The following is a 26,778-nucleotide window of genomic DNA, read 5'->3' on the forward strand; positions in this document are numbered from 1 at the left end:
TGAGTGTACATTGCCAATAAAAATGCCTACAAAATTGTGGCACTTTATTCATTTTTAATGTATTTTTTTATTTGTATATATTGCTATTTTAAATGTATATTTGGGGGACTTAACAGTGAAAGCATGTATTGTCCTGCAGTTTCTGATCTCGCTGATTTGATTTGATTTTTGTTACAAGATTAAAATACTCAAAATTTAATTAAATGAGTTATACCTATATAACAATATTATTATTATACAATTCTACAGCAATTAATCAAATACAATAGTTATTTTTTATTTGTATATATCAATATTTTAACTGTAAATTACCCCGCCTCTCGCCCGAAGACACCTGGGATAGGCTCCATCACCCCCATGACCCTCGTGAGGATAAGCGGTACAAAATGAATGAATGAATTAATTAATAAATGTAAATTTGGGGACTTAATAGTGAAAGCATGTATTGCCTTGCAGTTTCTGATCCATTTTATTTTATTTTATATACTTGTATATATTACTATTTTAAATGTAAATTACCCCGCCTCTCGCCCAAAGACAGCTGGGATAGGCTCCAGCACCCCCCACAACACTCGTGAGGATAAGCTGTAGAAAATGAATGAATGAATAAATGTAAATTTGGGGACTTAACAGTGAAAGCATGTATTGTCCCGCAGTTTCTGATTTATTTTATTTTATATACTTGTATATATTGCTATTTTAAATGTATATTTGGGGACTTAACAGTGAAAGCATGTATTGTCCTGCAATTTCTGATCTCGCTGAGCAGCAGGGGGTGCTGCTGAGCGTTCCCCAAAGCAGTGCACTGTCGGCTTCTGCGGCACACTGGGAGCATAGTGGATCCCAATGCGATCCCAATGAAGCCACAATGAGAACCACTAAAAACCATCCTAAGGACCACTGGGCATGACCTCATCTCCTTCACAGTCAAGTTTTAATAAAGCCACTAATAGACCCTCCTTGTGGCGGTCACATCTTATATTAGTGATGATGCTGATGCAGATGAGGTACAAATTATTATGTTTGGAAGTCTGGAATATCAATATGTAGTTGGATCAATGATTTGCTGAGGGTTCCTGTTGTGCTGCTGCCACCTTGTGTAAGAGTACTTCCATTCTTCAAACCTGAATATTTAAAGAAGGAACGTAATTATTAAGCAACTATTAGCATGCAGAGAGAATAAAGATTGTATTGTTTGGATTGATATTATTGTCTAGATATTAATTATTAGACTGTGATACTCCCAAAAGTGATGAAGTATTATTTTTATTATATGATTTTTTTTATTCCAGTGTATCTTTTCATGGGATAAAAAATGAAACTTGGATATGCTTTAGAGCTGTTAGTGTACAGCTTGTATAACAGCCACCTTTTATTTGAGAATGCGCAATAGTTGCTTATTTGAAAACTTGCCTTGGTTAAAGTGTGTTTTGGTTTGTCTGACATTCTGACTCTAACCAAGGCACCACTGTATATGCATGTTTACTTTTATTGGAAAAATGTTTGCCCCTTTCCTGAGTTATTTGGTTTTTTTCAGGTTTGTCACACTTCAATGTTTCACCCAAGAGGTCGCAAAAGACTCCAGAACATTATCCAAAATCTACAGGCCTCACTTGCCTCCACCATGAATCCAGACATGTTATGTATGTTAGCTAATGGGGTACAGTGCTAACTTTAACTGCTAACCTATCTTCCTAAACTGCTCATTTTACTTCACTTTGGGTTTTTTAAGCTCTTCTAAAATTTTAATGAGTGTTACATTACCTGTCCAGTCATTCAAGTTTTTTACGGTGACATTCGACTGACTTCTACCCCCAGAGGTTCCACTGTATTTGAACCGGGCGCCATTTTGGACGCAAGTTTACGCAACCGACTCCCGCGTACGTAACCGTGCCCACGTCACCGCCCCCTCGGTCCACCACTAACACTGTCAACGCCTCGCCTCGCTCTCAGCCTTCCCAGGGTTCACCGAGCGCGGCGGCGTGGCCCCACCCCGTCTCTAACCCAACGCTTGCCTGGTCGCTGTCTCAATGTAGGTTCCTGTTCTCGGAAAACGGAGAGAACAGAAAAAAAAGAATACGCTTCAAGAAGAAGAAGAAAAAGAAGAAGAAGAAGAATTGCTTCTTCTTCGCGTCATTTTTTTTCGCCTTCCAAGGAGCGTAGCGGAGTAGGAGGAGAAGGAGGAGGGCGGCCTCGGTTCTGCTACGACTAGCTAGCTTTGTGGTGCTAATTGGTTTATGTGTGCATTTATGTTGCTTTTCCGCCGGATTTAAATGCAAATGCTAGTCTATTATCGCGTTGTTTATTTCAGCCAATATCGCAACCATGGAGGACAAATATGCATGTATGTGTACGAGCGTGCGTGAGCGTGCACGTACAGGCCTCATGTAGGCTTCTCCAAAAGCCCAGTCTTTTGACAGCCAGCTGCTTTACCCCCACCACTACCACCCCCTAAAAAAACAACAAACCTGGCGACTCTTAATCTCATTTTTTGGTTGTAATTGTCCATGTTGGGGATTATTTGAATTCCATACAGGAGGGGGAAGTGTCGCGTTTGCGATTTGTTGTGATGTGAGCGGTTGATAATAACCCCAAAAGACAGTGGGCACGCATTTGAGATGATTGTTTTTTGGAAGGAGAAAACCACAAAAGCGAGATAAAATACAGAAGACTGAATTCGGATCCGGCGATCCAGAAAGCAGCTCACGGACTCGGCCGGCTGCCGAGAAGTGGTCCGGAAGCAATGAAAATATCACACATGTAGCTCGTTTTGGGTGTTATTCATTGACTTCCTGCTGGTGGACTGGATCCCCCACCACCACCAACTCACCCACTTAACCACAACACCGAACCAGTTGGACCTGTATTTTTTTTATTTTTTAAAATACATGTTTCGAATGGAGGTTTGGAACCGAGCTGGGCCACCATGCGGGTGAGCGCCACACTCTCGCCGAGTTCAGCTCCCTGTCGCCGGCAGCAGTGAGACCCAACTTGGTTGTCATATTCTTCGACGTCAACTGCCAATTTCAGTCTTCAAAAGGACGCTGCGGGTTCTAACATCAAACGTGAAGGAGGAAAACCCCACAAAAAAAAAGACAGAATCCCGTTTTTCAACACAGTTGGCTTACCTTCATTCTGGACTACAAATCAATTCTGGACCAGGCCTGAGCGGAAACACTTGGGGACAGTTTTTGTTTTGGAAGACCTTATTCTTGGTCAAACTAAATCCACGTCATATATTTCTTTCCACATTTCCCACCACTTTCTCTTCTTGTGTTTGGAACCTCCCTTTTTCCTTCTCCCTGTGGGAAGATGGGTTGTTTGGGCAACAGTAAGACTGAAGACCAGAGAAATGAGGAGAAGGCCCAGAGAGAAGCGAATAAAAAGATAGAAAAGCAGCTCCAAAAGGACAAACAAATCTACAGAGCAACACACAGACTATTGCTTTTAGGTAAGTGGACTCATATGTATGTTATGTGATGTTTTATCAAACCGTACATAAACTCCATGAAGTGTAAACGCCATAGCTCTAGAACGGTTGAATTGTGCATTACAACTGCAACAGAACCAATGTTGTACTGGCAATAAGAGGTAAACCGCATAGCTAGCAGTTATAGCGCTGATGAGGTCATTGTAAACAACAGTACATTATGTAATGGCATGAGTTTCACAACAAATTGTTACTTATGAATATATATAGAACTTTTTTGTAAAGGATTTGGACTCTCTCGCCTCACTCACCCAAAGACGAGTGACATAAAAGTGTGACATTAATGGCGCAGCGCAAGGTGGCGCACTGCAAGGTAGCAGATGGTGGCGCAGCCCACAGAGTGGTAATTTGGTCCAGCTTGGCACAGTGCACATTCATTCATTTTTGAGAGTTGCGGTGGGGGGATGCTGGAGCTTATCCCAGCTGTATTCGGGTGAGTGAGGCGGGGTACACCCTGGACTGGCCAATCACAGGGCACATATAGACAAACAACCATTCACACTCACATTCATACCTATGGACAATTTGGAGTCGCCAATTAACCTAGCTTGAGGGTCGCAGTGGGGGGGTGCTGGAGCCTATCCCAGCTGTATTCGGGCGAGTGAGGCGGGGTACACGCTGGACTGGTGGCCAGCCAATCACAGGGCACATATAGACAAACAACCATTCACACTCACATTCATACCTATGGACAATTTGGAGTTGCCAATTAACCTAGCATGTTTTTGGAATGTGGGAGGAAACCGGAGTACCCGGAGAAAATGTCTGAGGGTGGAATTGAACTAGGGTCTCCTAGCTGTGAGGCCTGTGTGCTAACCACTTTGTTCACTGTGCAGCCCTGCATGAAAAATTGGAAAAATACTGTATATCACGTGGTCATTTGTGAATAAATATATCCACAAAACAGCAGCAATAGAACCAATATTGTAATGGTTTAAAGGAGCAAACTATGATGAGTTTGTCATGCAACATGCATGTGTATCATTCTACCAGCAACCAACACTTTTAAAGCACATTTAAATACGCTATCAAATCATGTGTTTACTTTTAAAAGTAACCAAATATGTTGTAGCACAGCCTTGAGATTTGATTGTTGTCAATATAGCATCAATTCCATTGGTTTATTTTACTGTCTCATCATTGGAAGCAAACGTGGGGTCTCCTATTTTGCTGCGCCAGATACCTTTTTCATGGGAATGTTTCCCCACAGCCCTCGTGTGTTTTGACTGTAGCTCCATGCAGAAGTGAGCAGACACACTCAACATGTGGTTGTGTGTGTGTGTGTGTGTTAAGAGGTTGGCAGGGTCTAAGAGCGTCTGACTCCTCCTCCTCCCATGTCCATTTGTAGGCATTTCAAAGTTACTTGTGTTTAATAATAGTCCACTTCAATCGGGATATCTCGATCAAAATGTCAATTTTAAGCCATGCGCGTCATTTCCGCTGCTTCTTCCTGCATCCAAAAACAACAACAACAACAACACAGTGGACAAGGAAGAGGAGCGTCATCTATGAATACAAAAATATTCAGACCTCAAAGAACATTCATGAAGTTTGTGCTTGACCTGCTGTCCAAATGTGCATACTCAACTCCACACCTTGTCACGCCCTCTCCACACCTTAAATGGTCACTGCAAGGTAGCGGCCATATTTAATGACACTTTGATTGCATTTCGCTCGGTTCTCGAGTCATGGCTGCTGAGAAGCTGTAGACGAAGAAGCAGAACTTCACCGAATCAGAGGTGGATATCTTAGTTGGAGAGCTGCAGGCCCATAAAAACATAATATTTGGGCTCCGTGGATGATGTTATGGGGTTATGCTGGAACCTACCGCAGCTGACTTTGGGCAAGAGGCCGGGATGTTACATATAATGATTGTCTAAACTTTTACTAAAAATATTTTGTGTGTGGAGTTTGCATGTTCTCCCCGTGCATGCGTGGGTTTTCTCCGGGTACTCCGGTTTCCTCCCACATTCCAAAAACATGCTAGGTTAATTGACGACTCCAAATTGTCCATAGGTATGAATGTGAGTGTGAATGGTTGTTTGTCTATATGTGCCCTGTGATTGGCTGGCAACCAGTCCAGGGTGTACCCCGCCTCTTGCCTGAAGACAGCTGGAATAGGCTCCAGCACCCAGTGTAAAACACAGTACAAGGCTAATTACGGCTATGGTTTTTTACTCCGGTCCACATTATAAGGATCCAGGGACAGTTGCTATCATGCGGACATTTTTTGTCAAGGATTTGAACTCAATTGCTTTTAGCTTAAATGCAGCATTATTTGCTTTTTATTGTGTCTTTTTTTTCCATAATGGAATAATGTGACTATCAAGTTGTCACTACACATATCAACATCCGGGCTTGGATATATATGACTGAAGTTATTGATAATGAATTAGGCAACCATGAATCCATTTGAAGGAAGAAGTTCAAGTCTAAATATACAATCATGTCTTTGTCATCACTGCATCCAGCGGAAAACATCCAGTTTGTTATTTCAGCCGTGACCATGTCAACTCTCTCCTGGCCTTCACTTGTCCCAACTAGAAAGTGTCGTCAAAGTATGAAATGTGCTGTTAACTGGACGTTTCCGGCATTGGAAGGATGAAGCCAGAGCGGACAAAACCTTTGCATTTTGAGACAAATGTTGCTGTGGTGTCGTATTTCTTGTGTTGTCATGTCAAGTCATCCCTGACATTTATTTTTGTTGGTCTCTTTTTAGGAGCTGGTGAGTCAGGAAAGAGCACAATAGTGAAACAGATGAGGATCCTCCATGTCAATGGCTTCAATGCAGAGTGAGTAATATATTAGTATAGTATACTAATAAATTATAATATTATAAATATGGTAATGGTTTAATTTCATTTGAACATGCAATTGAATGCATCCCATAATCAGTTCACAGTTCCACATGTCCAAAAGGAGTAGGAAGAAGCAAAGCTTATTAAATCCTACCCCTCCATCTGGTACTTTTACAATCAGTAACTGTTACATTAACGTAATAATTTTTTTAAATTTATTTTATTATTTTTATTTTATTTATTTTGTATTTGTTCACTTCCTGCTTTCCATAATACAGTTTAAGTTTTTTATTTATTTATTTTAAATAATGTAATATATGTATATATATATATAATATAAATATTATATATTGTAATATATATTTATATGTATTAATAATATATATTAGTATAGTATATTATATATAATATTAGTATAGTATATTATAGTTTTTAATACTTGTGTTTTTTTTTCTCTTGTTTTCTTTTTTATTTGTTTTTTCTGTGAAGCACTTTGAGATTCTGTGGAATGGAAAGTGCATTATAAATTGAATCCATTATTATTATTATTTCTATTATTATTATTATTATTATTATTATTATTATTATTATTATTATTATTATTATTATTATTATTATTATTATTATTATTATTATTATTATTATTATTATTATTATTATTATTATTATTATTATTATATACTTTGAAACCAAATTTATTCACCAATCTTATCTACCTCTTTAAAGTTCAGTCAACTCCTGTCCTATTTTGCCCTGGCAGACTAACAGCTAGCAATCAAGCTTAGGCTAAGTTAGCTGGAGCAAAGAGCGGCGATAGCGCTTATGAGCGGTGAAACGAGCAAAGCAACAGGAATTACAAGGAAAATTATGGAGTCCGTTGCATTGGACGACTAGCCTGTACATTTGCTGTACACTTTATATTTAGTCAGGGCCTCAAATCAGGTCTGCACCCGAAACCTGTTGTTCAAGTTTTGTTTGTTTTTAAAACGTGAAAACTGGACTGGAACTGATGTAATTAAGTAGTTTGGACGGCAATGATTGTAAAGTTTTTATTTATGTTTGAATGTCTTCCTTCTATCAGGCCGCACAATATTATCACATGTATGTATCACAATATTTTTAGTTATGTATCACAATATGATGATATCACATTTAAATTCAGCAGAGTCTTGTATAAAAACTTTGCAGTTGATAATCAGCACCTTAGGTGGACTACAGCGTATGACCTAGCACATGAGTCTTCATCACCGCGAGCTGTGTGTGTGTGTGTGTGTGTGTGTGAATGAATATATTCTGTGTGAGGGTCTTTATTAGCTTCATGCGGAATAATCACTTAGGGCTGATATGTGACATGCTCGCATTAGCTAGTTCATTTTCTTGGTTTCAGTTTGAGTTTCATGCTTTCCAGTTTGAGATAAAGTGCTGGTAAATATTTTTTCCGATATTATCCAATCGGGGCTCCCGATTCTGAAGATCGGATGGGGACATCCCTACTGTTCATGATTACAGGATTTTATTCACAATATGTCAATTTTTATTGGCTAATTCTGCAACTCGGATGTCTTATGATTATTTGCGTTAACATTCATTCATTTTCTATACCGCTTATCTTCACGAGGGTTGCAAGGGGGGATGCTGGAGCCTATCCCAGCTGTCTTCGGGCGAGAGGCGGGGTACACCCTGGACTGCTCGCCAGCCAATCACAGGGCACATATAGACAACCATTCACACTCACATTTATTTATGTAAACAATTCTGTGTAATGTTTTTGCTTTGGGAATTGCGGCAGCTGAAACATAAGTTCCACCATTTATATTATTTATTTGAAACTATAACAAGTATTTGATCGTGTAGCACACAACACACGCAGCTAGCAAGTGCACATGTCAATATATGGAGGCCGGCAAAATGATCAAATTTGTATTCATTTAATTGATTTATTAACTGCAAGAACTGATTGTGATTGGCATGCTTTTTTTTATGAGATATTGTACATATAGATCCTAAATTAGAAGAGTTAATGGTCATAGCGCTTTAGCTTTAGAACTTTAGCGTGCAGGTTTGACTTGTATAAAGAAAACGATAGCTTGCACACCACCTTTGGCCCAGTGTGGTGTCGCTTGTATTGGAGTGACACTATAAACACAATGCTGTGTTGTCCTGAGACACTCAAGGTGAAAGAAGAGTGGCTGGCTCTTTCTGCTCGCCTTTTTATTAAAAATATTTCTGTTCAAGAGTGAACAAGCAAACGGGGATCGGGGGGGGGGGAATGGTCCGAATGTCTGGTGGCAGAGTGCTATCCTTCAAAGCATGCAGACATAATTCGGAATGAAGGTCTGTTTAACCTTCTTTCTGTGGAAAACAAACTGTATAAATGTCATAGTAATGTAGAGCTAGGCACTTTTTGATATATCAATATGAGCTATTCTTCTTTGGATGTTCCTGTCCAGTCATGACAATCCACGCATTGGTGACATCATGACAAAATCTTACAAATCTACCGCTAAGAGATTTTGTATTTATCTTTGTCAATCATCTTTTTTTCAGAGAGAAGAAGCAAAAAATCCAGGACATCAAAAATAATATCAAAGAGGCCATTGAGGTGAGTGATCACACTAAGGGTGCGTTCAAAATTTGTTGATCAAGTGCAGCAAGTGGAACGAGACCACTTGAAAGATGAATTGCAAGTGAATTCTGGTGCAGTTCGGTTCATCTGAACGGGAATTTGACATGAACAAGTGTTAAAATGACAGCAAAAAGTATGCACAAAGCATGCATTAAAAATGAATAAAAATATTAATATTATAAATAAATAGAATTAATAAATTGTAATTATATTATTTTTGATGACTTTTTGTTTTTTGTATTAAATTGACAGCAAAACGTATGCACAAAGCATGCATTAAAAACTAATAAAAAATATTAATATTATAAATAAATAGAATTAATAAATTGTAATTATATTATTTTTGATGAAATATTTTTTTGTTTTTTAGTGTTAAAATGACAGCAAAAAGTATGCACAAAGTATGTATTAGACACTAATCGAGAATATTATTATTAAGTTATTATTATATTATTATTATTTTTGAGGAAATGTGTATGTCTTTTGTGTTAAAATGACAGCAGAAAGTATGCATTAAAAACAAATAAATATTAATATTATAAAGAAATAATAAATAATTAATATATTATTTTTTTGAGGAAATATTTTTATTTGTTTTTTAGTGTTAAAATGACAGCAAAACGTATGCACAAAGTATGCATTAAACACTATAAAAATATTATTATATTATATTTTGGGGGAAATAGTTTTATTACTTTTTTGTGTTAAAATGACAGCAAAAGGTATGCACAAAGTATGCATTAAAAACTAATAAAAACTATTACTATTAAGAAATAATACATATTGTGAATACATGTTAATTATAATATTTATTAATATTATTAATAAATATTATTTTTTTTAAAATATTTTTTAGTTTTTTTGTGTTATTATGGCAGCAAAAGGTATACACAAAGTATGCATTAAAAACTAAAAAAACCTATTACTATTAAGAAATATTAATACATATTGTGAATACATGTTAATTATAATATTTATTAATATTATTAATAAATATTATTTTTTGGAAATATTTTTTTATTTTTGTGTGTTATTATGACAGCAGAAGGTATACATAAAGTATGCATTAAAAACTAAAAAAACTATTACTATTAAGAAATATTAATACATATTGTGAATACATGTTAATTATAATATTTATTAATATTATTAAGAAATATTATTTTTTGAAATCTTTTTTATTTTTTTGTGTTATTATGACAGCAAAAGGTATACACAAAGTATGCATTAAAACTAAAAAAACTATTACTATTAAGAAATATTAATACATATTGTGAATACATGTTAATTATAATATTTATTAATATTATTAATAAATATTATTTTTTTGAAATATTTTTGAGTTTTTTGTGTTATTATGACAGCAAAAGGTATACACAAAGTATGCATTAAAACTAATAAAAACTTTTAGTATTAAGAAATATTAATACATATTGTGAGTACATGTTAATTATAATATTTATTAATATTATTAATAAATATTATTTTTTGGAAATATTTTTATTAGTGTTTAATGCATACTTTTTGCAGTCATTTTAACACTGGTCCATGTCAAATTCCTCCCCCTTGCATTTGAAATGCAGTGTAACTCACCACTCCACCCACCCCACTATTAGCTTTGATTTGAGCAACGTCAAGAGGTGGATGTTTGGGGCCCAAGTGGGGGGGGGTGCGAGTATCCCGCCTGTAGAGGGTGCAAATGAGCACTGATATTTTGTGTGAGCCCACCCTAAAAGTGCTTTAGCTGTGATCTTGCACATTGATTTGTTCTATTATTTGACTTGTGTCACTGCCTGTTGTGTTTGTGTTACGACAGACCATAGTCACCGCCATGAGCACCCTGACACCTCCAGTGCAGTTGGCCTCTCCAGGAAACCAGTATCGCATCGAATACATCCTCAACCTCGTCAACCAGAAGGACTTTGAGTTTCCGTCTGTGAGTATTTACATGTCGCAAACAAAGAACTCGCTTCACAACCTTTTTATGAAGTACTCCTGTGAAGTGATTTTCAACCATTTAGCACTTAAGTGCTTTTAAAATTGAGCAAGAGTAAATAATTGTTTATTTCTTTGACTTCACCAACAGGCGTGAGTTGTAATTTAGTTGTAACCACTAATGGACATGATGCTTGTTAGTGGTTGGCGATGGCTGATTTGTCTGATCGTTGTCTGTTAGCATTAGCACAGACGCTACCGGGTAACATTGAAGGTGTCCTGCCTGGTCCACCAGTATTATAGACCAAGGTTTTTAGACCAAGTGTGAATTTATATTTTTGTAGCTTTTTTGGTTGTGTTATTTACTCTAGAAACAAAGTAATTTTACATTTATTAGAGATGAGCTGAAGTTAGTGTAGCGGGCTTGCTCTTTTTCGGCCCTTTGTATTGAATTGTGAACCCCTATATAGCAGCTACACGCAGAAAGCTTTCTAGATCTTCCGGAATCTACACCTATTCCAGCTGTAAATCCATGCATTTAAAAAACTGTTTGTTTTAATTTATTCCACCCACTCCGCTGGAATTGGTCTCACTCCCAAGCGCTCCGGAGAACTTCCGGTCTACTGCCGAACCCCACTTTCTAATTTTGTCGATATAGGAGCCGATAATAAATGGAAAAAACCCTTTGGATTGCTACTTTCAAAGTGGTTAGCAACTACTAGTAGGTCATGAGCTACTAGTAATTCTTGCTAGCTGGTTAGCTAATGTTAGCATCACACAGTACCATATACCGTAGATATGGCATGACAAATGTGTTTCTAATAACAATTCTTGAAAACTTTGATTGGATTCAGAATTGTAGTAGATAGTAATCGTGATTCAGACATGAGTAATTTTTGTTTTATGGTACATCTACAGTGTTCCAAACAATTCAAGGATTCCCAGTTGGGGGTAAATTGTTGTTAACTACGATCATGCATTCATCATGAGTTTTTTGTGTGAAATGAAAGTCATTGTATCGAACTGATATGAAGCTGTAGCGTGTGTGTGTGTGTGTGTGTGTGTGTGTGTGTGTAAGCAGCGGATGGTAGGTAAATGTCCCCAAATCCCAAGTGATAATCCCTTGACAAGAGTATCAACCACTGAGGTGTACTAATGACCTTGGCGGGTAATGCCTTGGTGGGCCTAATTTTCTCACTGGGGATTTTCCCATTAGCTAATTGTCCAAGCCAGAGGAACTTAATTAGTGCCACACTAGATTTATTGTGTTTTTTTTTTCACAGAAAATCACTTCAAGTATAGTAGTAGTACCTCTTTATGTTATATGAAAAAATAAAATATATATGAAAAAAAAATATATATATACATGTACAGGGTCAGGCAAAATGATCTGACACATTTGTAGGTTAAATAAAAGGCAAATAAAGTAAAGTAACAAGTGTTTTTATTTTCGAAAAGTGCATAATATATATATTATTGTGTATGTATATATATATATATATATATATATATAAATATATATATATATATTGTAATAATATAATATAATGCCATTCTGTTTTATTATGTTTTAAAAATTAAATCAGTTCTGGCGGTGCAAGGTCGTTTGATTTTGGTTTCAATGCAGATCCAGTAGCTCTGAAGTTGGTAACCCATAACAAGATGGCGTTTGGAGATGGTACGGGATCATATCTACCAAGATTGAAGTGCAAACGGAACGCTCGATGTGTCGCAGTTATAGATTCATTTGTTTTGATAAACGTTTCCACAATAAAAGCGCGATGCTCACTAGTCCAATTCATGGCAGCAACTGACAAAGAAATGAAAAACTATGGCATTATTCATTCATTTATTCATTTCCTGCCGCTTTTTCCTCACAAGGGTCATGGGGGTGCTGGAGCCTATCCCAGCTGTCTTTGGGCGAGAGGCGGGGTACACCTTGGACTGGTCGCCAGCCAATCACAGGGCACATATAGACAAACAACCATTCACACTCACATTCATACCTATGGACAATTTGGAGTCGCCAATTAACCTAGCATGTTTTTGGAATGTGGGAGGAAACCGGAGTACCCGGAGAAAACCCACGCATGCACGGGGAGAACATGCAAACTCCACACAGAGATGGCCGAGGGTGGAATTGAACCCTGGTCTCCTAGCTGTGAGGTCTGCGCGCTAAACTATGGCATTATATTTAAAAAAAATAGTTTCTTTACTTTATTTGCCTTTTATTTAACCTACAAATGTGTCAATCATTTTGCCTGACCCTGGATATATGAAAAGAGTAGTACGGAAACCAGAACATTTTGTTTTGCATTATTGTTTATTTTTTCATTCTTCTTTTCCGTGTTTTATTGTTTGTACGTTCCCATCATAATAACAATCGGTATTTCTCTAGGTAGATTAAAAAGGTCCGCACGAGAGTGCCAGAAGCTCTAAATCAAGAGAACAATGGGTGTCTATGATCCTGCTGTTGCTGCACCAAACATTAACACAAAGCCTCCCCTCCTCTGCTCTTACACAAGGCTCTTTCTGTCATGCCTGTGTAGCATGTGGTCCACTAGTGTGATGTAGGGGAAGTCACGTCTTGCTGATAATCGTTAAGATGTTTGCAGTTTTGGACTCAAGTTTGCAGACTTGTGGTGGTTGATAGTTCCAATTCGTTTTCGTACATGGTGGAGGTGATGGATCTTTGCATTCCCTTTTTATACGGTCTTGGTCGCTATCCACGGACATCCTGTTAGACCCGGTGATTGTAAGTTCGGACCTCAAAAGTCAGAGATTAATGGAGTTCAGTTGGTAGATATTCAAAACCAGGCAAGAAGCACCAAACTACTAATTAATAGAGCCAAGTCATTATAACGGCAGGTAATTATAACTTTCTAGATCTTCCAGACTCTGCATCTCTTCCCATATTTTTTCCTTGGATTTCCTGCTTCAAAAGTTTTATGTAATTTGCTCTCCCATGTTCCTCCGTAGGGCTGCACGGTGGTTGAGTGGTTAGCGCGCAGACCTCACAGCTAGCAGACCGGGATTCAATCCCACCCTCTGCCATCTCTGTGTGGAGTTTGCATGTTCTCCCCGTGTATGCGTGGGTTTTCCCCGGGTACTCCGGTTTCCTCCCACATTCCAAAAACATGCTAGGTTAATTGGCGACTCCAAATTGTCCATAGGTATGAATGTGAGTGTGAATGGTTGTTTGTCTATATGTGCCCTGTGATTGGCTGGCTGGCCACCAGTCCAGGGTGTACCCCGCCTCTCGACCAAAGACAGCTGGGATAGGCTCCAGCAACCCCCGCGACCCTTGTGAAAATAAGCAGCAGAAAATGAATGAATGAAGGGTTAGTGGTTAGCACACAGGCCACACAGCTAGGAGACCCAAGTTCAATCCCACCCTCGGCCATCTCTGTGTGGCTTTTGCATGTTCTCCTCGTGCATGCGTGGGTTTTCTCCGGGTACTCCGGTTTCCTCCCACATTCCAAAAACATGCTAGGTTAATTGCCGACTCCAAATTGCCCATAGGTATGAATGTGAGTGTGAATGGTTGTTTGTCTATATGTGCCCTGTGATTGGCTGGCTGGCCACCAGTCCAGGGTGTACCCGGCCTCTCACTCAAAGACAGCTGGGATAGGCTCCAGCACGACCCTCGTGAGGAAAAGCGGAAGAGAATGATTGAATGAATGAATGTAATTATAACATGTGATGTTGAGACGTATAGATACAAAGAGGATGCCATGCTTAGAGAGAGTAGAAGAACAGATAGGGCAATGAAGGGTTTAAACACATGCTCAAGCACATGACTGATTATAAAAGAACGCTGTGTTGGTAAACACATGATGAGTCTGCGGTCGTGGAGAACTGCAACATTTGCCCGGAAAATGTTGTGGCCCACTTGGTCTTTATTGCAAAAAAGAAAAAGTACAACAGTTGGTTCAATTCTAGTGTTGACTAAATCACCCTGCTAGATTGTCCATATTTTTATATTTTTACTCCACTTCAGGTTTATTAACATTGTTACACTCAATAGTCCAAACACCGAACCTTCTTCCTGTTTACATTAGTGCAAGTAACAAGAGGCGGGAGACATGTCACATGGTTTGTTGTGGAAAGAAACAGAACCAGGGAGGGAACTGGACCAAGTTTATAGAACGTATGTGAGAAAGTAGCTAGGTCCGACCTATTTCATGCAATTGTATGGTTTATTCGTTATTTCTGGGGCTGCACAGCAGTCGAGTGGTTAGCATGCAGACCTCACAGCTAGGAGACCAGGGTTCAATTCCACCCTCTGCCATCTCTGTGCGGAATTTGCATGTTCTCCCCGTGCATGCGTGGGTTTTTTTCCGGGTTCTCCGGTTTCCTCCCACATTCCAAAAACATGCTAGGTTAATTGGCGACTCCAAATTGTCCATAGGTATGAATGTGAGTGTGAATGGTTGTTTGTCTATATGTGCCCTGTGATTGGCTGGGCACCAGTCCAGGGTGTACCCCGCCTCTCGCCCGAAGACAGCTGGGATAGGCTCCAGCACCCCCGCAACCCTCGTGAGGAAAAGTGGTAGAAAATGAATGAATTAATATTATCATAAAGGCTGCACAGAGGACGAGTGGTTAGCGTGCAGACCTCACATCTAGGAGACCAGGGTTCAATTCCACCCTCTGCCATCTCTGTGTGGAATTTGCATGTTCTCCCCGTGCATGCGTGGGTTTTTTTCTGGGTACTCCGGTTTCCTCCCACATTCCAAAAACATGCTAGGTTAATTGGCGACTCCAAATTGTCCATAGGTATGAATGTGAGTGTGAATGGTTGTTTGTCTATATGAAGACAGCTTGACAGTGACTGAGGAAATACAGCTAGCTAGCTAGAATAGGTGCAGATTCTGGACAATCTAGAAAGTTTTCTGTGCGGGTTATTGTGTGTAGCTGCTCTATCGGAGTCCAAGGTATTTGTCCATAGGTATGAATGTGAGTGTGAATGGTTGTTTGTCTATATGTGCCCTGTGATTGGCTGGCCACCAGTCCAGGGTGTACCCTGCCTCTTGCCCGAAGACAGCTGGGATAGGCTCCAGCACCCCCGCGACCCTTGTGAGGAAAAGCGGTAGAAAATGAATGAATGATTAAATTTGTTATTTCTGTCCGAGTCATTATAAAACTGTCATCCGCCCCAGAATTTTTGCATTCATAACATTGCATCATGTGGTGCTGTTTTTTTTCCCGCACTTTTCTATTTTTGTTGTTTGACCTACAATAGAACCTTCACTCTGGCTCATCCACCCCTTCATAACGTCCCGCGTCATCTTAAACAGAAACCAGGAAGTTGCCTGGTAAAATATGGACCAAAAAGAAATAAACAAACATTTACTTTGGAGCCAGCGGTACCGCAATTATCATAGGGGGTACGTGAATGAAAAAATAAGCAATTAGCGCGCCTAACAGTCACAAATACGAGTGCGCCTGAACGCCTCACAGCACGGAACGCATAGTCAGATGATTATGTTGTGCATCCGCGCACTATGAAAACATGTCAACAACGTATATACAGCATGTCACTGCGTTACAAAGAATGTGAGGCCAATAGGGAAGTGGGCGCAGTGCGTCACAGAGTCCGTCTGCACTGTGTGGTGGTCAACCCCCCCACGCCCCCCCCCACGCCCCCCCCCCCCCCACCTCTATTTACCTTTTAGCAGATGTGTACACAGGCGTCGCCCAGGCGCAACGTACAGTACATGCTGGTGGTGTCAACAAGCCGGTGGAACACTCCATTCTCCGTTCATTAGATCAGGGGTGTCAAACATACGGTTGGCGGGCCGAATGATGGGCCGCAGAGGGGTTTAATCCAGCTTGCAAGATTTTATAAATTATAAAAACAATTGCTGCATTTTCAATAAAAAAAACTGCTGTTCTAATTACGACCACTGGATGGCGCTACAGTAATTGTGTTGAGCAATCAAACTGCCACAGAGCAAGTCTTTATGCCTACAAATATGACAGCTTTAATTGACAGCTGTGAGTTAAAATGAGTTAATTAGAGTGAGCATCTTTAACCAACAGTCAAACTATATGTTTGACCCAAACATCACCAAAATATGGGAAATTACTGCAAAATATTATTCCTTCCTTTATAAATTGAATATTTTTGTAGTTAGAAGCACCTCCTAAATACGTTTTTAACATTATTAGAGCACTCTGGGCATGAAATAACAACCCTATAGTCACTTTTACACTCATATTACCCAATATAGTAGATATCATCAGATACAATAAGCAATGTAAGGTGTAAATAAAAATTGTACTCACTGTACATGTACAGTACTGCATGTACACATGTGTTCCAAACCTGCCTGTTGTTGCAGCGGTCAAGTCTGGTGATTGTCTGTTTCACCTACTGACAAAAGTATTATTACAATGGAATGATACTTCATTCATTCATTTTGTACTGCTTAACCTCACGAGGGTCGCTGTGGGGTGCTGGAGCCTATCCCAGCTGTCTTTGAACGAGAAACGGGGTACACCCTGGACTGGTGGCCAGCCAATCACAGGGCACATATAAACAAACAACCATTCACACTCACATTCATACCTATGGACAATTTGGGGTCGCTAATTAACTTAGCATGTTTTTGGAATGTGTGAGGAAACCGGAGTACCCGGAGAAAACCCACGCATGCACGGGGAGAACATGCAAACTCTACACAGAGATAGCCGAGGGTGGAATTGAACCCTGGTCTCCTAGCTGTGAGGTCTGTGCTAACTACACGTCCACCGTGCAGCCCTAGAGGAGGAACATGGGAGAGTAAATTACATAAAACTTTTGAGCGTTTGAAGCAGGAAATCCAAGTAAAAAATACGGGAAGAGATGCAGAGTCTGGAAGATCTAGAAAGCTTGCTGTGCTGTTCTGTTTTTGGAATGTGGGAGGAAACCGGAGTAAACCCACACGTGCACAGGAGAACATGCAAACTCCACACAGATCGCCGAGGGTGGAATCAAACTCGGGTCTCCTAGCTGTGAGGCCTGCGTGCTAACCACTATTATTCATATTTTTAAACCATCTTTTCTATCGAACATGTAAATAATGTGGCACATGGTTAAGCTGTGAGTAAATATGTTATTACTATACAGGCAATGTCTTCAGTCACGTTATTATGAAAGCCTTATAACTTTATAATTCAGAGTTCAACTTGTTTACACTGGGTACACAATAGTGCATGGTCATGGAGACTACGGTGCTCAATGTTGGGCACTAACTCACTAACTAGGAATCCGAACCATTTTTGCTAGCTAGATATTATACAGATATTATAACGTGGTCACAGTTTTCCCTTTGTGCAACACCCAAAAAGTATCTTCATCGTGCATTTGACTTGACTCTGCTCTCTCTCTCTCTGCAGGAGTTTTACGACCATGCAAAAACACTGTGGCAGGACGATGGCGTCAAGGTGTGCTACGAGAGATCCAATGAGTACCAGCTCATTGACTGCGCACAATAGTGAGTAGCCTGACATTTATAGTGACATAAGATAACACAGTTCAGCGATTCACCTTTTTTTGTGTGCTTTATTGTAAATGTTAAAAGGGATTCGTTTTTGCCTCCAGGAATGTTACATTGTCATACATTCATTCGTTTTCTACCGCTTTTCCTCACGAGGGTCGTGGGGGATGCTGGAGCCTATCCCAATGTAATAATTTTTTCCATACCATACAGCATCCATATCAAACTTGCGCGGGCCGCACTAACATTAAACTTTCATATCAAGGCGGGGGCCTCAAACTAGTGTCCTGCGGGCCACATTTGGCCCGCGGGCTGCGTGTTTGAGACCCCTGCTCACGAGGGTTGCGGGGGGTGCTGGGGCCTATCCCAGCTGTCTTTGAGCGAGAGGCGGGGTACACCCTGGACTGTTCGCCAGCCAATCACAGGGCACATATAGACAAACAACCATTCACACTCACATTCATACCTATGGACAATTTGGAGTACTTACTATATGGGACATTTAAACTTACCATGATGCACAAGTGGAGTCAATGACTGTACATTATAATTTGACTCTTTGCTGACACCTTGTGACATAAACATGTACGTGCTCGCCACATCATTTACTGCAAGTCTACATTTTCAACCTAGCAGTGTCCAAAGTAATTAGTAATCCACTAAAATCTGATATTGACGAGAAATATTTACCAGTTCCATCTGCTACATGTATGTAATACATTCCAGATAATATTCCAGATTAAAGCTAGCTTTATGTAACGGCAGTATCCGGGAGTCAACATGGCCCAGGCTGAGTCATCTGTGGGCCACAGGATGTTGAGAAGAGGAAGAGGGGTGGCGTTTGAACATTGAAGTGGCCAATGTATCTCAGATGTTAGCGACTAAGTGCTACTGACTTAAAGTAACATGTGATTTAACATTTGAAAAAGTTGGTTGTTAAAAAAAAAAAAAAAAAAAAACTGACAAGGAGATGGCCCGTGTTCTTCCTTACGATGGTACAGTCCAGTCTTTTGTTCCCTCCCACCCACCTACACACCAAAAAAAACATCCTAGTCTTTCTCTCCTCTCTCTGTCCATCTGTCTTTTCTCCAAGTCTCTTCCTGTCTGTCCTCCGTGGAGCTGCATCAGATTGGGAACTGATAGGCTATTAATAGCACTTGTGGTCAAGTCTCCATGGTAACGATGCCACAGGCCATGGCGCCGGGGAGCTATTTTTGAAACGTACTCTGTAATGTCAGACAGACGCCACAACACTTTTATTTCTCGCTCTTCACTCCATGTCATCTCTTTTTTATAAAGTGCTTGAAAGGTTGCGCAACAGTTTTATCTGTTCCAGGGTCAAACTGAACACTAATTAAACTTAAAGGGGACCTATTATGCAAATGTTCGGCCTTTTGTATTGAGTTATGGACTCCTATAGAGCAGCTACACACAATAACCTGCACAGAAAGCTTTCTAGATCTTTCAGAATCTGCACCTATTCCAGATGGATTTCCTTGGATTATTATCTATTCCGAAAGTCACTTATTACAGTCGGGTCTTGAACCAATTAACCATGATAAACGGGGTATTACTGTACTGGTTCAATACTTCTCTCCAATATAGGTGGACCAGCCAGGAAACCTTTCATGTTGTGTCTTACTCTTGTCGTCTCGATTTCCTTCTTTCAGCTTTCTAGACAAGATCGATATCGTGAAGCAGGGCGACTACACGCCGACAGATCAGGTGAGTCTGCTGTGTCACAAATTGTGTGTTACCAAAGTTCACAAACGATCCTTAGAGCTTGTTTGTGTTTTTTTTTTTTTTTTCAGGATTTGCTGCGATGCAGAGTCCTAACTTCAGGGATCTTCGAGACAAGATTCCAAGTGGACAAAGTTAATTTTCAGTAAGCAAAAAACATGAAACTGTTTGTTTTCCGTAAGTCCCAGAGGAACCACATTAGTGTCTTATCCCAAATCTAGCCTTGATGTTGGAATTTAGGCACTTTTCCATAGGGATTGACCAATATGGTTTTTTTCCAGGCCGATGCCGATTTTTTTCTATCACCCTTAGCCAATAGCCGATTTTGCTTGGGCCGATATTTGTGGCCGATACTGCTTTTGCTGCCTCAATTTACATGGAAAAATGACAATGATAACAAATATTCCAGGTCTCAAGTTTCAACAAATCTTTATTGAAATGTAAACACTGAACACAGTAGGATTCAGCTTTCTTAAACACACATTTAAACAGCATTATCAATTTTAAAAGGAATAAATATTTATTTTCTACCACATATCCTCACAAGCATGGGTCTCAAACTAAACTTTACCTGGGGGCCACTGGAGCTAGGGTCTGGGCAAGGCTGGGCCGCATCAGGTTTTCCAAAAAAAAAAAAACGCATTTATTAAAAAAACATATACAAACTTTTTCAGTGCTTTGGTTCCAATTTTCTACAATAAAAGCTCTGATAAAACATTCAACTGTTCTCAAATATCTTCATTTTTATTTTTCTACACAAAATAAGATCAAGAATAAAGAAAATCAATCAATCAGTAATAAATAAATATAATAATAATAAAATGGCAAATAATAAAAACTTAAGAAACCACATATAGTTGGTGGGTAGACAAATTATTTTTTTCAGATTAAAATGAACAAAGCATTATTAGAGCCCTGTAGACATGACAAAACACGACTATAGTCACATTTATACTCTTTTTTTATATAACATATTGCGCAACTGCAGGGTCTTGAGACACATGCTAACTTGCAAACTAGAGAGCTAGCGACCTAAACGGTAGCCTTCAAGTTATTTCCTTTAAACTTAAATAGCCAAAAACTTACCACTTCCACATGGATAGGGAGGTTAACTATTAACAGTTATTTAACCTTTAACATGAACATTAATCAAATGTAATAATTTTTTCTGGGTACATGATACCATACAGCATCCATATCAAACTTGCGCGGGCCGCACTAACATTAAACTTTCATATCAAGGCGGGGGCCTCAAACTAGTGTCCTGCGGGCCACATTTGGCCCGCGGGCCGCGTGTTTGAGACCCCTGCTCACAAGGGTCGCGGGGGGTGCTGGGGCCTATCCCAGCTGTCTTCGGGTGAGAGGCGGGGTACACCCTGGACTGGTGGCCAGCCAATCACAGGGCACATATAGACAAACAACCATTCACACTCACATTCATACCTATGGACAATTTGGAGTCGCCAATTAACTTAGCATGTTTTTGGAATGTGGGAGGAAACCGGAGTACCCGGAGAAAACCCACGCATGCACGGGGAGAACATGCAAACTCCACACAGAGATGGCCGAGGGTGGAATTGAACCCTGGTCTGCGTGCTAACCACTCATCCGCCGTGCAGCCAATAAATATTCAACCATATGCAAAACATTTCTGTCGTAGTTGCAATTTTATCTAGCATCGATGTGACGACTGCTCCTCCGTATTGAGACGCGGCGGATGCCTGTTTATAAATCATGCGGCGGAAAAATAAATCGGCGAACCAACGTGCGTATCGTATCGCCCGATACTGATTCAAGTAAAGAACGCAAATATTATTGTTTATTGTGCAAGAATTTCCACTCCAAATCCTTATCTCTCGTTTCATTGACAGCATGTTTGACGTCGGCGGTCAACGAGATGAACGCAGGAAGTGGATCCAGTGCTTTAATGGTAATGTCATCCGAGTCCCTCTTTTTTCACCTCACTTGCCCGATGACCTCGCCATGCCGTGTCTTGACTGTCGTTGACCTTGTCCTTCTCCAATCCATGCAGACGTGACGGCCATCATCTTCGTGGTGGCCAGTAGCAGCTACAACATGGTGATACGAGAGGACAATCACACCAACCGTTTACAGGAGGCCCTCAACCTCTTCAAGAATATCTGGAATAACAGGTGGGAATTATAAGAATTACCAGGATTTTGGTGTGGATCTCACATTTGAAGTCACATCGGCATCATTATTTTGTTGACAAAAGCCATTGGTCGAGTGGTTAGCGTGCAGACCTCACAGCTACGATACCAGGGTTCAATTCCACCCTCGGGTATCTCTGTGTGGAGTTTGCATGTTCTCCCCATACATGCGTGGGTTTTCTCCGGGTACTTCGGTTTCCTCCCACATTCCAAAAACATGCTAGGTTAATTGACGACTCCAAATTGTCCATAGGTATGAATGTGAGTGTGAATGGTTTTTTTTTTGTGTTTCTTTTTCTTTTTGGGGCCAAAAACCTCTTTTTCTCGTCCCATCACAAGAGCTCGTACTGCCGCAGGTGCATCCTCTGGATGATGTCCCGACAGTCGTTGAAGACGCGGCGGATGTTTTCCGTGTCGACGGCGCAGGTGAAGTGTGGGTAGCAGTAGTGGCGCCCGTCCCCGCTTGCTGTGCTGATCCTCTGTGTGGAGGAACACGTTGCGTTAGTTACAATATTTTACTTCGCCATCAAGTATTCTGGTCCAAAAATGAAAAAGAACTTGGTCAGCAATTTTTGTCTCCGGGTACTCCGGTTTCCTCCCACATTCCAAAAAAACATGCTAGGTTAATTGGTGACTCCAAATTGTCCATAGGTATTAATGTGAGTGTGAATGGTTGTTTGTCTATATGTGCCCTGTGATTGGCTGGCCACCAGTCCAGGGTGTACAGACAGCTGGGATAGGCTCCAGCACCCCCGCGACCCTTGTGAGGAAAAAGCGGTAGAAAATGAATGAATGAATGAGCCATTGGTTTCCTGTATGGTTGCTTTTTGCTTTTTGGCGATTACATAAGCCAGTGTGAGGGTTTCCCTAGCAACCACCATCGCAGCATCAAATAGAAATCCTGTCATTTATTTACAACATCCAGCGGCCACTGGAGTTCCACATCACTAGGGGCAATACCCCATGATTTTTTGGGAAATGGAAAAACGGTCTCAATGTTTTTTTTTTTTGTGTGTGTGTTCTCTTCAGGTGGCTGCGGACCATTTCTGTCATCTTGTTCCTAAACAAGCAGGACCTCCTCGCAGAGAAAGTGCTGGCAGGAAAGTCCAAAATCGAGGAATACTTTCCAGAATTTGCTCGCTACACTACACCTGACGATGGTGAGATGGTATTTTTAATAGCGTTTGCATTGTTTTCACGTTTTAACGTTTTGTTTTTTTTCACTCTTGCAGCAACACCAGAGCCTGGAGAAGATCCTCGTGTCACAAGGGCAAAGTATTTCATTAGAGATGAATTCCTGGTCAGTACAATTTTTTTTTTGTGTGTGTGTCAATAGCCACGTTTACATGAGATTTTCCTCTTTCTAAATGACTTTTCTGAAAACAATGGTATCCATGAAAAGGAATATTCCAATCTCTTGTCTACATGCGCCGCTCAACCAGAATAGTCAATGGGGCATACGCAGTAAAACGTAAACATCAACATCACGTGACTTCCTCCAGTTTTTCTTTCACTTGTTGGAATAACTCCGTATTGCCAGTTTTTCCGTTCATCCAGTCTTTAAATTTAGTTCGGATCAAAAACAAACTTTCCGCAGCAGTCCAGTGCCGATTGCTCGCCTCCATTTTTAAAACGGATGAACGTCTCGAGCTGCGTGTTACGTCATATCTCAGCATTCGCTGAAAGAACGCACCCGGGATAAATTTAAACAGGAAAAAAATCAAATTCAATCTTGCTAATATTTTATAATTAAACTCGGCACATGTTTTATATAGATATATATTTTCTTTTTTAATAAAACTGGACTTGTGAATGGCGTATAGAAGGGTTTAGATTCTGTTCCACAGATGGCGCTAATGCACACAAAAGCTGCTTGCCAACTGCCAATAAACAACAGAAGAAGAAAAACACCACGAAGAAGAACACACCCTGACAACTTTCCGTTTGAGCGGGTACAAGATACCTCAATCGGATTGGGGAAAGGAATATTCCACCCCGGGAATCCCATAATATATTCATTCGGATTGGCACTTTTCTTTCGGAATGAGGTGTATTCATTCATTTATTTTCTACTGCTTATCCTCACGAGGGTCGCAGGGGTGCTGGAGCCTATCCCAGCTGTCTTCAGGCGAGAGGCGGGGTACACCCTGGACTGGTGGCCAGCCAGCCAATCACAGGGCACATATAGACAAACAACCATTCACACTCACATTCATACCTATGGACAATTTGGAGTCACCAATTAACCTAGCATGTTTTTGGAATGTGGGAGGAAACCGGAGTACCCGGAGACAAAAATTGCTGACCAAGTTCTTTTTCATTTTTGGACCAGAATACTTGATGGCGAAGTAAAATATTGTAACTAACGCAACGTGTTCCTCCACACAGAGGATCAGCACAGCAAGCGGGGACGGGCGCCACTACTGCTACCCACACTTCACCTGCGCCGTTGACACGGAAAACATCCGCCGCGTCTTCAACGACTGTCGGGACATCATCCAGAGGATGCACCTGCGGCAGTACGAGCTCTTGTGATGGGACGAGAAAAAGAGGTTTTTGGCCCCAAAAAGAAAAAGAAACACAAAAAAAAAAAAGAACAAACTTGGGAACAGTCTTTGAACTTTTCCACAGACATGCCAAAAAGACACTTGGAGACACACACACACACACACACACATATACAAAGTACATGATGCTAACTTCCCCTTGCTGCTAACCCCAACTTTGATGGACATGTCTGATGGAGAAAAGGGGGGGGGCACTTCCCTTGGAGAGATCTTCTCATCTGGAGCCGCTCAACCCGTATCGACACATCTGATTAGCTAGCATTGTGCTCAGGATTTGATTGCAAGCATATGGACACAATACACACATAGCAGTAATATCACATATGCATATCGGGTAACACCCCCCCCCCCCCCCAAAAAAAAAAAAAAACACACCAATGCATCAAATGTGCATTTACTGGATTATTCCGCAAAAACATATTGATCTCCAGAGTGGCTTCCTCATCGACAAGCCGCTGATGATGATGATGATTATTATTATTATTATTATTTTTGTTGTTGTTGTTGCGCCTCCGCAGTGCTTTGAGATTAAACGCCCACAGTTAGCGGGTGGTCAGACTTTTTTAACAAGCAAACACAAAAAGGAGGCATGTTTTGCTTTTTTTTTTCCCTCCTCTCCCCTCTCTGGATGAGATTTGAAATCAACGACGAGAGGAAGAATCCCTACTCTGCTTTGACATCATATATCATCATCATCATCACACGATGGGACAAAGAGCATCCATTACAGTATCTTTAAGTTAAAGATGCATTATTATTTTATTGTCTACATTTTTTTTTGTTTGTGTGTGTGTGTAGGGGGAGGGGGGGCTTTTTTTTGGACTTTAGTGCCATTGTGCCCTCTGTGTGTGCTCTCTTTTTCTTTATCTTTCCGGTTTCTCCCTCCTCTCATCTGCACTAAAGACAAAAAAAAATTATCCATTAATTGGAAAGGGAGGAAGAAAATGGCAACAAACAAGATACGTACCCCCCTAAGCTCTGCCCCCGTCCAACCCTTCTCCATTTCTCTCTCTCTCTCTGTATCTGTGTTTACTTTACTTTATGTTACTGCTGAACTATTATTCTTGTACAGACTGTAAAATGTATTATTTTGTACAACTTTATTGAGAAAAAAAAAATAACTTTTAGAAGATCCCTGTGCCTTGATCACGACTGTACGTGTGTAATGAGCTAAAGTGGGTGTCATACTGCGCTGTATAGCTTGGCCAATTAATGCCCTGCCCCCCCCCTTTTTTTTTTTTACCACTTCCTTCCTTTTTTTTCTTTATCTCTCTCTGCATCCACCCGGGCGCTCTTTCTCTTTAGGACCTGGGGGACACCCCACACCCATTTTGTAGCTTCTTTTTTTGGGATTTTTTTTTCTCCCCATTCCCGTTTATGATTTAAATGTCTATTTTTGGATCCATATACCCCCTCCCTCTAAAAAGGATGAATATATGAAATGTATAGGGGCTTTAAGAAGAGTATTTTATTAGGAAAGAAATGACAAATTTTACACTCAAGTGTGCGTTTTGCTTCTAAGTTAAATCCTTTCAACTGAAGTTGTGTTCTTTTGGTTTCTTGCATTTTTTTTGTTGTTGTTGTTGGAAGGTTTAAAAAGGGAAAATGAACCGATGCAAAACATTTGCCTTGTTTTTTTTTTCACAAGTCGTATTCTTTTGCTACCAAAATATCCACACTGGAAAAAGACCAAAAAATGATTAATTTCACTTTATTTGCAAAGAAAAAGAAGAAGAAGAAGGAGGAAGGGGAGTGGGTCCTTCTCTTCTTGCTTGCACATCATCTCTCGTTTTATGTATACGTCTTTTATGGGAACTTCTGAACCGGAGCTCTGACAAATAAAGTTTTTCTTGGGGGGGTGAAGACAGAACCAGGTCCATCCTTGCACATGTGCAATAACACAACACTTTGCCTGTTTCTACTCCTGTTATTTCCTTCATTTTACAAGTGGAATTTCCTGTTTCCTG

General features: G+C 40.2%; 1 protein-coding gene across 2 annotated transcripts; it reads left to right on the forward strand.

Moving 5' to 3' along the window:
- Positions 1-1,939: 1,939 nt before the first annotated feature.
- On the forward strand, positions 1,940-24,913 carry gnas (GNAS complex locus). Of its 2 annotated transcripts, XM_058083308.1 has the most exons (12): positions 1,943-3,451; positions 6,210-6,282; positions 8,836-8,890; positions 10,731-10,850; positions 18,233-18,330; positions 20,004-20,058; positions 20,145-20,218; positions 21,945-22,003; positions 22,106-22,226; positions 23,274-23,404; positions 23,477-23,544; positions 24,633-24,913. In XM_058083308.1, exons 1-12 carry the CDS (start codon positions 3,313-3,315, stop codon positions 24,777-24,779), a joined length of 1,140 nt encoding a protein of 379 aa, XP_057939291.1. In that variant the 5' UTR covers positions 1,943-3,312; the 3' UTR covers positions 24,780-24,913. The 2 variants fall into 2 exon arrangements, with proteins under 2 accessions (XP_057939290.1, XP_057939291.1); XM_058083307.1 differs by having other exon boundaries at positions 1,940-3,451; positions 23,274-23,544.
- The last annotated feature ends 1,865 nt before the right edge of the window (positions 24,914-26,778 follow it).

This window comes from Doryrhamphus excisus, chromosome 10, assembly GCF_030265055.1.
Source record: "Doryrhamphus excisus isolate RoL2022-K1 chromosome 10, RoL_Dexc_1.0, whole genome shotgun sequence".
Taxonomy (NCBI): domain Eukaryota; kingdom Metazoa; phylum Chordata; class Actinopteri; order Syngnathiformes; family Syngnathidae; genus Doryrhamphus; species Doryrhamphus excisus.